Source organism: Myxine glutinosa, unplaced genomic scaffold (genome assembly GCF_964187855.1).
Source record: "Myxine glutinosa unplaced genomic scaffold, kmMyxGlut1.1 SCAFFOLD_1688, whole genome shotgun sequence".
Classification (NCBI taxonomy): Eukaryota; Metazoa; Chordata; class Myxini; order Myxiniformes; family Myxinidae; genus Myxine; species Myxine glutinosa.
This window is the reverse complement of record NW_027617783.1, coordinates 896-14,487: the sequence shown is the minus strand read 5'-3', so window position 1 is coordinate 14,487 and position 13,592 is coordinate 896. Positions and strand designations below refer to the sequence as shown.

Here is a 13,592-nt window from a genome sequence, read left to right as displayed (position 1 = left end):
TCTCAGGCATTCGTCACAGTCTAGCATTCTGCTCTGCTTGCCAAGCTCTCTGCCTGTCGTTCAGGACGGATCGTCAAATGAACCCACCAAGGAAGAAGTTCAGTCTTTTGGATTTCTCCTGGGCTAATAATGTAGCAAAACTGGCATCCAAAGCCAGCCGCAGATCACATCCTACGTCGCTCAACGCCTTCCCTTGGAAAATCAGAACTACTGGTGCCCCAGCATCGTGTGTTGTCACCTGAATTCTGTGAAATCTGAAATCTACAGCTCTGAACATTATTTAAAATTCCTATGATGAGACCAAAACAAAGTTCTGATCTTCTCACATCGCAGGCAGGTCGGTGGCCTTAGTTACGTTTAACCGCCTCTCCTCCGGTCTGTCTCCCTCTGCTCTCTTAGTCCTTCACCACACTACCCCCGCTGCCCACAACCCCCACTACCCATCAGTAACTCCAGAATGTACATGTTTTTCCAGTAACTCCATTTAGATTAAACATACAAAATTAAGTCCGACGGAAGGCCTCAACTGCTGTTCTATTTCACTCTACTGTCCCCACAGGTCTCTTCAAGCAGAGCAATCTAGTGTCATCTCCCATCCGCACCCACAACCCTTTTTGCCCTCATCGACACTTACAAACCAACCCTCTTACCTGCAGGTTACAGTACTTGTTCCCATCCTCTCTCAATTTCATGGTCACTCATTTCCTTGCTTATTCAACCATTGCCTGCTGCCCTATTATCTGTTTATACCCTCCATCACTTTGCTCTTCCATGAGCCTTGACTTTGTAAATAAAAAAAACCATGGCATGAGTGAGCACGGATTAACTTGGCACAAACAGCAAGAGACCGATACCTCTGTTCGCAGCGAAAGACCACTGTTGAAGAAAATCGTAGACACAGCGAGGTAGGACACACTGATCTCTGGGTGCAGAGGGCCTGTGTGACAAACAAGAGAAACAAGCATTCTGAGTATTGCGCTGCAATACATGTTCCCTACCGGCACTCTGCCGTCCGGAAAACTGTTGGGGAAATTACCAAAGTTCAAAGTGCCATAACTTTGTCAAAAATGATCGAAACGTCGTGAAGTTCGAACTTGATCTGTAACGTATCATGAGGAAACCATGTGCCAAGTTTGAAATCATTAGCATTAAGAGTTTAGAAAAAAAGTCCGGAAAACTGTTCTTTGCGTGATGGACTGACAGACTGACAGACGGAGGAACGGAGTGCAAACCTATAGTCCCCTCCGGTGTACACCAGTAGGGGACTAATAAGCAGCATTATTATACTTTAGAAAAGGATATATATATATATATATTTAAACATAAAATAGGATCATTGAGGAACATGTGTACTGCAGCACAAGATGACTAAGCTGAATGAAACCTTTAAAGGAATACAATACAAAACGTTTTAGGCTACTAGTTTCATGGCCCTAATTAATGAATTAATCCCAGTTTATTCTAGGGACGGCCAGACCCAACCCTAACAGTTTGAGTTTTCCCTCTCTACATCCCTCTATCCTGAGTAAACCCTCTCTCTAAAGTCCCTCTCCCCCACATTTTGCCACCTCAATTTAAGTCTGCCTCCTTCTCATTCTAAAAATTGCATCCATATCAATACCATACTCCCTCCCTCATGAGCACATGCCCCAACCAGCACAGATGTAACTCCCATGCTTTTTTGCTCATGTCCCTTATACCTGCACACACTTCCATCCTTTCCGGAAGAAAGATCACCTCTGTAGCAATCTCTCCTCTTCCTTTCTGAAGGCCCAGGCCACAACTCCATCCAAGTAAAGAGTCCTAATACCCTTTTGTAAATCTCTGCCCTCAGCCTAACTGGAATTTTTCGAGCATAGGCCACCCCAGAAACACCACGCTCAAAGCCCCTCCAATTATTCCACCCTTCTACCTACCTATACACAAACACACACACACACACACACACACACACACACACACACACACACACACACACACACACACACACACACACACACACACACACACACACACACACACTTCCTTGCTCATTAAATTTCTACCCTACAAAAAATATAAAGCGAAATACCAACAGATATACACCGACAACTGGGAGAAAGACAAAAGAGCAGGAAGATACAAAAAATAATTGGACAGAATAAGCATAGGCAAACAAGGCTCGATGGAATGGCTAAGAAGAGGTCAGCTCAATTGGGACGGAGAACATTCTTATTGCTCCTTCATTCAACACATAGCCTACATCACCATGACAAATACAAAAGGACTAATAATTTACCATTGATGTAAACCTACATTTGTCTCAAACACCTCTGAGAAACCATTCCTTGCTCTGAATAAAGGGAGGCGCAAAGCGCCTTCCCTTTATATGGAACGGTTTCTCTGTATGCAACTTTAACATAGCAGCTGAAAATTCATTTCTCGGCTTCTACTGGACGAAACTCGCTGCACATTTCAGAAGTAAATGCTTTGTATGGCAAGATAATATGTTCCAAATTTCAGCAACGTCCCTTTCCACATTCTTGAGTTTTATGAAGAAAACCCTCGCATCCATGTTGGTGTCTGTCAGTTTGTCCGTCTGTCCGCCAAAAGTGTTGGCGCTCATATCTCAAAGGCTATACATTGAAAATAGCTGAATCTTGGAATATACATCGGTTTGCCATAGTTAATATAAACTTGCCATAGCTTTTGCTTTAAAATTAAATATATATATATACACTGTATATATACTGTATATATTAGTATCTGTAATTTGGTGCTCCAACCTAATGGGCAAATGTCATGACGCCATCGCCACGTATGTTTGCATTGCCTGCCAAGCTCCAGGGGAACCATCTAGCAATGCGTCATTATGGATGTTGACAGTTTCTGAATTTAACATGAACGTGTGTATATATATATATATATCATAAAAGGAGCCAGTCTGTCTGTTTGTTTGTCGTGTTATAACTTGAGAACGGATTAACGGATTTCAATAAATCCAACTACGGTGGATTCGGGTAACTCCAGGGAGTGTTTGTGATCCAAAAAATTTTTTTTTTGTTTTTTTTAAATGGGTACATGGACACACGTGTCTAAACTGCAAATGCCAACACATGACGTTGGCTATCCCTGCACGGAGAGCAGGATCTCCCAGGAATTCTTTTTTTTTCTTCCTCCATAGATTAGCCATCACAGCAAACATTGATATTTCTATCGGCGAAGCGACGGGTCTTATACTCTAGTATATACTGTATATATTCTTGGGAAAAATGCTAGGGGCATAGAAACAGTCCCTTTATATGGTATGTGCCATGTGGCAAACTATAGAAAATAAAGGACATTCAAAAAATCTCGTGTGCATGCTGTACTACCCTTGTGTTCTTAGGAGGAACCAAGTAATGCTTTGGAAAAGTTCATATAAAGGGGCGCCCTACATCTGTAGGTTAAAACACTTTACTTCTTCATGCAGCTGTATGAATCAAATTGGCGTCCCTTTATATGAACTTTTCCAAAGCATTACTTGGTTCCTCCTAAGAACACAATGGTAGTCCAGCATGCACATGAGATTTTTTTTGAATGCTCCTTATTTTGTATTTTTTGGCATTTTCTACATGCTATAGAATGTCCCTTCTTTTCTATACTTTGCCACATGGCACATACCATATATAGAGGCATTTCTATGCCCCCGGAATTTTACCCAATAATGCATTGCATAGCTTGGTTCATTTTCTTCAAACATTAATACAGACAGCAGTAGATTGCAAACATTTTTAATATCTTAATATATTCTCATCAAGAACTGGAACATTATGCTCTTATCTAACGATGGGAGAAAATAATGAGTTATAATTCTACCCAATATAATTGATTGTATTATTGATAATACAATCAATTATATTGGGCCAACCAAACACATACCTACAAGAGGTGTACTAGACTGACTTCAACAATCCGAGGCTAAATGGATGACCAGCAAAGTGATGGCGGGACAGCATTTGTGAGGATGTGGAGATGCGTCTGTTGACGGTCAAAAGGATGGCAAATGACAGAGACCGGTGGGAACGCAAATTGTGAGGGGGCGACCATAGCTCTATGCAATTAAGCATGGACAAGGTGTGCCAAACATACAGTACACATCCCACTTTGTCTTGAATTATTGATACTTGACTAATTTGACAGGAACTTGCAGAGGTATAACTTACTTAACTTTGAGCTGTCTAGTCTGAGTTGAATTCCCAACCAGACTATAAAATGCTTCTCTGGGGATGGAGGCCTTGCATCACAAAATGTGCCGTCCGTCGGTCGGACAGACGTTAAGCCGGGTTGTCCCGTCTGCATTACCATTAGTTGGTGGACATTAAAGATCCCACAGTAGGCAAGCTATTGCCAGCACCCTGAATTAATTATAAATTTCTGCTTTAATCTACATCACTGCCACACCCGCAGAATCGATTTATAATTAAATCCCAGACGATGCAATTAAAAACATCAACTTAACAGCCAATCCCAAAACCTATCGAATGTAAACAAGATCAGGCAGCACAGGAAGATATCCCAGAACGTGATCATTGGAGAGTGAGCTGGGTTTTTAACCATAATCCCATAATGATGCGATAATCCTCTTGAAAATGAATTCGGTTTCCAGAAGCATACAACCCTAAACCAAACTCTTAATACTTTTGCCTTCAGACGGATTCAAACCCAATACATTGAGGATGTGACCATTGCGTATAGAAAGAGAAAGAGGTGGTGGGGAAACTGATAACGTGATAACATTTAACCCACAATACAGTGATAATGTTCATATTTATCCCCCAAAAGGTGATAACGTTCATTTAAAAATCAACTTACAAGGCCTTCATTCACAGCTCGATGGAGGACCACTCTCCCCTTTGGGCTGCCACCCCTGACTCACACCTTGCACATTTGGATGCCTTGGAAACCAAGGCCCTCAGCATCAATGGACTATCCCATGATGAAGCTGAATCTCTTAGCCTGTTAATACCGTATCACACACAGGTCGGTGGCCTCTCTTTTATCTAGCACCTCTGTCTTGTCTTGCACCTTCTGCCATTTCCTTGTTCTATCCCCCCCAACCTAAACCTCCAACCGCCCCCCCCCCCCTCCCCAGCTTTCTTCAGAGTGCTTACAGTCAGCCATGCTCACTGCCCACCTCCACTCATTTGTGCCTATTTTCTCTCACCTGTTGAACCAACTTCCTCGGTGTGTTCATTCCCTTTCTTCCCTGAAAGGGCTTCCACATGGTTGTTCACCAGCACCTCAGGTTATCCCCTCTCGATGCTCATGATATTTCATACTCTCATTAACCCACTGCAAGTCCACCCCTTCCTTTCTAAATAATTATGTTTTCTCCACTCTCCCTCGCTCTATTTTTTGTTCCATTTTTCTTTCTTCCCAAGTTTTCCCTTCTCTTTGTGCTGTGTTTGAACTTTATCCAGCTTGTTCACCCACCCTTGTGTTTTCGTCCCCTCACTTTGATCTCATTCTTCCCCATGCCCATCTCCCCCCCCCCCCCCCCTCAAGTGTCCCTCTACCCTGCTGTTCGGGTGTTCCCCGCTCCAGCCATACCTCTCACCCATTTCCACCAAGTTGTCCTTATTTTGATATGTTCTGCTCCATTACGTTCTGTGTTCTAGCTCTTCCATGAGCCTCGACTCTGGATACAAAACTACAGCACTGCGATCAGAGATCGCTGATGGTTCCTTGGATAGTCAACTCATAATACTGTATTAGCTAATTGGTAGCACATCAAATTCTGCCTCATAATGAAGATAAATGTACAAAAAAAATAATGAAAAATTTAATAATTGAAAATTGGGGAAAAAAAGAAAAATTTATAATTGAAAAAATAACAACAAATGAAGAATTAATAATTGGAAAAAAAAAAAAAATTTTTTTTTATAATTCAAAAATTCTTGAAAATTGAAAAAAATTGAAATTGCAAAAATAAATAAAATAAAAATTAAATAATTAAATAGGAACTTGGAAAAATTAAACAATTGAAAATTAAAATAATTGAAAATTGGAAGAAAAAAAAATTGCAAAATTTGGCAAAGATCCAAATTACGTGATACCCAAAACTCGCTTTTACGCCCACACTACATCACATACCCCAGGTCCACTTTAACCCCCCCCCTATTGGTAAGACCCCAGGCTCACTTTTACCACTGCACTACATTACTTATACTCCAGGATCACTTTAAAACCCAATGCATCACTTATTATACCCCAGGCTCACTTTTATCCCTGCACTACATTACTTATTATACCTCAGGCTCACTTTAACCCCCCACTACATCACTCACACCCCAGGCTCACTTTCACCCCTGCACTACATCACTTTATACCCCAGGCTCACTTTAACCTCCCACTACATCACTTACACCCCAGACTCAATTTTAGCCCCCACTACATCACTTATACCCCAGACTCACTTTTAGCCCCCAATACATCACTTATACCCCAGACTAACTTTTAGCCCCCACTACATCACTTATACCCCAGACTCACTTTTAGCCCTCAATCAATCTCTTATACCCCAGACTCAATTTTAGCCCCCACTACATCACTTACACACCAGACTCACTTTTATCCCCCTCTACATCACTTGTACACCAGACTCAATTTTAGCCCCCTCTACATCACTTATACCCCAGACTCACTTTTAGCCCCCACTACATCACTCATACCCCAGACTTACTTTTAGCCCCCACTACATCACTTATACCCCAGACTTACTTTTAGCCCCCACTACATCACTTATACACCAGACTCAATTTTAGCCCCCACTACATCACTTATACACCAGACTCAATTTTAGCCCCCACTACATCACTTATACACCAGACTCAATTTTAGCCCCCACTACATCACTTATACACCAGACTCAATTTTAGCCCCCTCTACATCACTTATACCCCAGACTCACTTTTAGCCCTCTCTACATCACTTATACAACAACAACAACAACAACAACAACAACAACAACAACAACAACAACAACAACAACAACAACAACATGCATTTTAAGGCCATTTTCCCTGCTAGAGCGGGGGTTAGCCCTGCGGTCCCCATGACAATCTTCTCCATTTTGCCCTATTTTCTGCATCTCTCCTTGTTCACCCCCTTGCCCGCATTTCTTCTTCCACCATCTTTAGCCAAATCTTTCTCGGTCTTCCCCGTCCTCTACTTCCTTCTACATTAATTTCCATCACTCTTCTCAACCAGTCACTTTCATCCTTCCTCAACACATGACCAAACCATCTCAACCTGTTCCTCTTCACAGCATCAATCACAGGCTCTATTCCCATCATCTTTCGCAATTCATCATTTGTCTTCCTCTCTCTCAACGATACTCCACACATCCACCAAACCATTCGCATTTCCACCATTTCCAGCCTTCGTTGCTGCTCTACGTTCATTACCCATGTCTCACTCCCATAAATCATAACACTTCTCACACATGCAGCATACACCTTTCCCTTCAGCTTCAGCGACACTCTCCTCCTCATCAGCACGCCACACAGTTCCCGAAACTTCTTCCATGCACATCTCACTCGAGCAACCGTTGCCGAGTCTGATCCACCTTCTCCATTCAGTATGTCTCCGAGGTAGCAAAATGTTTTCACACCTTCCAGCTTCACGCCGTCTCCAAGATCCAACTCAACATTTCCTCCATCTGCAGGTCCCTCTGTGCACACCTTACATTTGAATGTAGCTGCCACACTGGTAAATGACCCTCTCAGACCACTACATTTTTGATGAACCCACTCAGCGCACATTGTACATTGAATGGAGTTCACTCCGACACCCTTCCTGCACACAGCACGGCCACTTCCCAGTTCTTTCCACCTCACCACATGCTTTACCACTTGCCATCACCTTCGTCTTTCCGATATTCACCTTCAGACCTTTTGCCTCCAGACATTCCTTCCACTTGTTCATCTTTTCCTTCAGTCCATCCATACTTTCTGCAATCAACACCAGATCATCTGCATACAACAACTCCCACGGTAAACCCTCCTTTACGTTCTGAGCCGGCACCTCCATCACAGCTACAAATAGTAGTGGACTTGGTACCGACCCCTGATGCACTCCCACCTTCACCTCAAACTCACCACTGTTCCCATCCTTCGTCCTTACAGCTGTGCGCGCTCTTTTGTACATTGCCATCACTACTCTGATCAACCATTCCTCCACTCCGAACTTCCTCAATGCCCATGTCAATACTTTGCGTGGAACCCTATCGAATGCTTTCTCCAGATCAACAAACCCAAAAAACAACTTCTTCCTCTTCTCCATGTACTTCTCCTGCAACTGCCTCACAATGAAAAGCGCGTCTGTCGTTCCTCTTCCTGGCATAAATCCAAACTGCATTTCGTCGATCTTCACTTTCTTCCTTATCCTCCTCTCAAACACCCTTTCCAATACCTTCATTCCATGCTCCAATAACTTTATCGCTCGGTACGTGCCACACTCCAGAGGGTCACCTTTCCCCTTGTATAGAGGGACGAGGGTACTCAGTTCCCAATCCACTGGAATGCGGCCTTCTTTCACCACCAGATTACAGATCTCTGTCATTCTCTTCACACCCCAACTTCCTGCTGCCTTCAACATATCTCCCACAACTCCCGTCGGCCCTCCCGCTTTTCCACTCTTCATTGCTTTTATCGCTTCCTCAACTTCCTTCTCAGTTATCTTCTCTGCCGGTCCTAAAACTGGGTTACTCTCTATGTTGCCATCCCATGCATGCTCTGTATTCAACAGCATTTCCATATATCTTTTCCATCTTCCTTTAATTCCATCTGGGTCGACAACGATTTGTCCCACTTCATCCTTCAAGCAACTCACCCCCATCACATCACACCTCTCTTTCGCTATGTGCTTTGCAATCCTGAATACTGCTTTCTGACCCTCTTCCGAATCCAAGCGTTCTCCGAACATTTTCCTCCATGCCTCCTGCGCCTTTGCTACCTCTTTCTTTGCAGCCTTCCTGGCTGCCTTATAACTTTCATGCTCTGCTGTTTCTGCTCCCGTACCCTTCGCCTTCTGCCACTCCTTGAACTTCTTCCTCTTCTCGTCAATCCTCTTTCCAACTTCATCATCCCACCACCATGTTTCCGAGTGCCTCGGTGGTCCTTTTGTCCATCACATACCTCACCAACGGCTCCCAACAGACTAGCTTTCATTGACATCCAACCACTTTCAAGCTCAACCACATCATCCTCTACCCTACTCAGCCTCTCTTTTAATGCCTCCCTTACTGTCACCTCTTTCAACCTCCACACCTTCATTCTCGGTTGGTACTTCACCCGCCGAGCTCTCCTCGCACCTTTCACCCTTATGTCGCAGACAACCAAGTGGTGCTGTGAAACAGCCTCCTCCCCCGGGATCACCTTTGTGTCCCGGAGGTGCCCCCTATCTCGCCTACGCACCATCAGGTAGTCAACGGTTGTCGTCGACCCACCTGACGTGTATGTAACAAGCTTATTATCCTCTTTCTGGAACTGGGTATTACAAATCAACAAATCAGCTCCATCAGCAAACTCCAAAATCCTTTCACCTTCTCCATTTCTCACACCAATCCGTAACCCCCATGAACTCCCTCAAAACCATCCATACTCCTTCCCACATGTCCATTCAGGTCTCCTCCCACCACAACAACTTCCTCATCTTTCACGTTTTCCATCAGCTTCTCTATCGCACACCAGAACTTGTCCTTCTTTTCATCGCTTCAACCAACCTGCGGAGCATAACCAAGAGCTTTCCGTTTCCAGATGATGTTCACCAAGAGCTTTCCAATCATCATTTTCACCATCATCAACCTATCACTCACTCTCGTCACACTCACCACACTGTCTACAAACTCCTCAGAAAACAGGACACCAACACCATTCACGCCCTCCGGGCACCCTTGCCACACAAACTTGTATTTCTGTCCCTGCCTACCCTTCACCATTCTCCCACCACTTCCCTTCCATCTCGTCTCCTGCACACAACATATGTCCACTCTTCTTCTGACCAATACTTTCACCACTTCTCCTGATCTCCCTGTCATTGTCCCTACATTCCATGTCCCAAACCTCAGAAACCGATCTCCACTTCGGGCTGCACCCTGCCCATATGTAGTTGTAATTGTCATGGTTCTCTTTTTGAGGCAATGTTTTTATGGCCGGATGCCCTTCCTGACGCCAACCCTCTTAGTCGTCTCTTACGACACGCAGGGATACGGTGTACCTATTCTGACCAGGGTACACACTTATTCCAACAATATCCAAACAGAACCATGAAAACCATGAAAAACAATCTGGGAAAAGTCTCCAAGCGAGAACGTGGATTTGAGAAAGAAGGAGCAGAGGCGGAAGAAAAACGAGATACAGGGGGCGGGGCACAAGTCGAGACGAGGAGGAGAGCGAACAAGCACGTGTCCGGGAGGAGAGAAAGAATCAATATATAATTATTTGTCTATCCGTTTGTCCTGTTTTTAAAAACGCCGGACAAAGGGTAAAATGCCCGCGAGAGGCAGGGGGGAGAAAAGAAAATCAAAGAAACAAGCAAATGCTATGAAGGAAAGAACTTACACTCATAAAACACCGACGGCAGGAAGGGAGCCCGAAAAGACCAGGCCGCGCACGACGCGCGAATAAGAAACGACCAATCACACACAAATCCGCAACAACCACAAAACCAAAACTAAACAGAAACACACAACAACACACACACACAACAAAACAACCAGCGGAAACCCGACAAAGACACGAATGGGAAAACACTCAAACTTCGATGCCGTGGAGAGCTCGAAGCAAGCCTCGTCGGCCGTCGCCCGAGGGACCGGAAGTCACATCACTTATACACCAGACTCAATTTTAGCCCCCTCTACATCACTTATACACCAGACTTACTTTTAGCCCCCACTACATCACTTATACCCCACACTCACTTTTAGCCCCCTCTACATCACTTATACACCAGACTTACTTTTAGCCCCCACTACATCACTTATACACCAGACTCAATTTTAGCCCCCTCTACATCACTTATACCCCACACTCACTTTTAGCCCCCTCTACATCACTTATACACCAGACTTACTTTTAGCCCCCACTACATCACTTATACCCCAGACTCACTTTTAGCCCCCACTACATCACTTATATCCCACACTCACTTTTAGCCCCCACTACATCACTTATACCCGACTCACTTTTAGCCCCCACTACATCACTTATACCCCACACTCACTTTTAGCCCCCACTTCATCACTTATACACCAGACTCACTTTTAGCCCCCACTACATCACTTATACACGAGACTCACTTTTAGCCCCCACTACATCACTTATACCCGACTCACTTTTAGCCCCCACTACATCACTTATACCCCAGACTCACTTTTAGCCCCCACTACATCACTTATACCCCAGACTCACTTTTAGCCCCCACTATATCACTTATACCCCAGACTCACTTTTAGCCCCCACTACATCACTTATACCCCAGAATCACTTTTAGTCCCCACTACATCACTTACACCCCAGACTCACTTTTAGCCCCCACTGCATCACTTATACCCCAGACTCACTTTTAGCCCCCACTGCATCACTTATACCCCAGACTCACTTTTAGCCCCCACTACATCACTTATACCCCAGACTCGCATTTACCCCCACTACATCACTTGTACCCCAGGCTCACATTTACCCCCACTACATCACTTGTACCCCAGGCTCACATTTACCCCCACTACATCACTTGTACCCCAGGCTCACATTTACCCCCAGGCCCCCACTACAATTCAACCCTGTTGTTTGTGTTTCCCCCTTCCATTTTGTACCCTTTCCCTCTGATCAAGCTCTTCCACGAACCTCGATCATGTATCCAAACACATCACTGGTATTACTGCGCTTGGTGATGGCCATGACGGTATAGTTCGTGGTAAGAAGTAAGAAGCATTAATAGATCAGTTACTATTTCCATTCTTACGTTTACCTTTACACGGAAGTTCCACGTAAGAAGCCTTAAATTTACATGATTTGCTGCTCCCTCCGAGCACACGCCAAATCTCTCTCAAGACCTCAATGATTATTACCTTTCACTTTCACAACACAACGTGCGATGACGTGATGACGTAGATATATCCATCAATGCACAGCAAAGCAACTGTCCCAAAATCAAACGTATTAAATATGTATAAATAAATAGATTAAAGGGGGGAAATATATATATATATATATATACAGTATATATATAATAAATAAATATTTGGAACGTGTCACATAGCAGGAAACACGGTGAGCGAGCTCTCCTCAATATACAGGGATTAGGAGTGGGACACAGAGGGGACGACAAACCATTCTTGGCGCCAATATCGGGCTGCAGTCGAGCGAGGACGATGGCGATGATCAAACAAATGAGGAACCAGTCCTTCTGAAGTCTCTCCAATAGCGACATGTCTACTTCCTCAACGCAGCCGTCTGCAAGAACCCGTCACCACGTCGCTACTTACCCACTCACCACCTCGCTGCTCACCCACTCACTGCTCACCCAGTCACCACCTCGCTGCTCACCCACTCACCCAGTCACCACCTCGCTGCTCACCCACTCACTAAGTCACCACCTCGCTGCTCACCCAGTCACCCCTCGCTGCTCACCCAGTCACCACCTCGCTGCTCACCCAGTCACTACCTCGCTGCTCACCCACTCACTGCTCACCCACTCACTGCTCACCCACTCACTGCTCACCCACTCACTGCTCACCCAGTCACTACCTCGCTGCTCACATACTCACTGCTCACCCAGTCACCACCTCGCTGCTCACCCACTCACTGCTCACCCCCTCGCTGCTCACCCAGTCACCACCTCGCTGTTCACCCACTCGCTGATCACCCAGTCACCTCCTCGTTGTTCACCCAGTCCCAGTCACGACCTTGCTACTCGCATCTCTCTGATCCACCTCAACTTCTAAACAATTTCTCAAACCTCTTCCCTACTCTGCCTGGGAAGTGCACAGATCATCTCGCCGGTGCGGAAGTGTTTGTCGAAGGGAGACAGGGGAGTGGAAGTGGGAGGAGAAATATGTCAAACGTGACGTGGTGAGTCGTTATGTGACGGGTGGGTCATGGGTGACGCATCCCCTGTGGTATCAAGTGGTGACCGCACAATGTACGCGCTTAGAGTATGGCGAAGAGTTGTGTAGATTTGAGGCGACTGCACAATGTACGCGCTTAGAGTATGGCGAAGAGTTGTGTAGATCTGAGGCGACTGCACAATGTACGCGCTTAGAGTATGGCGAAGAGTTGTGTAGATCTGAGGCGACTGTAGCGTGACGTGTTAATGAGTGAATTGAACTGAAGAAGACGAGGTGAACATGGGGGATCGCAGCGGGATGTTATAGATCAATTTAAGCAGAGGGGACGCAATTAAGGTCGACAGACTCGGAGCCACATCTTCAATCGTAACAAACTACCGTACACTGTCGTTTGAACGTTCGAGTAAAATGACCATGTGCCTCGATCGACCCGATGAATCCGTGGAAACGACTCCATACCAGAAATGGCAGTGAAAGCAATGAACGTTTTTTAAAGGTTTAA

At 44.9% G+C, this 13,592-nt stretch overlaps 1 protein-coding gene across 4 annotated transcripts in view; it reads right to left on the bottom strand.

Annotated features, from left to right (window-relative positions):
- The window catches only part of SLC10A7 (solute carrier family 10 member 7), a 64,021-nt gene extending 50,987 nt beyond the window's left edge, over positions 1-13,034 (bottom strand). For 2 of the 4 annotated variants that reach the window (XM_078769205.1, XM_078769207.1), the window contains exons 1-3: positions 12,753-13,026; positions 12,354-12,706; positions 855-937 (exon numbers count right to left, since the gene is read on the bottom strand). In XM_078769205.1, the coding sequence (XP_078625331.1) occupies positions 855-937; positions 12,354-12,453 (183 nt within the window). In that variant the 5' untranslated portion in view covers positions 12,454-12,706; positions 12,753-13,026. Of the gene's footprint in view, positions 1-854; positions 938-12,353 lie in introns of all 4 variants that reach the window. The other 2 variants (XM_078769206.1, XM_068132420.2) reach the window with 2 other exon arrangements.
- Between the last annotated feature and the right edge of the window lie 558 nt (positions 13,035-13,592).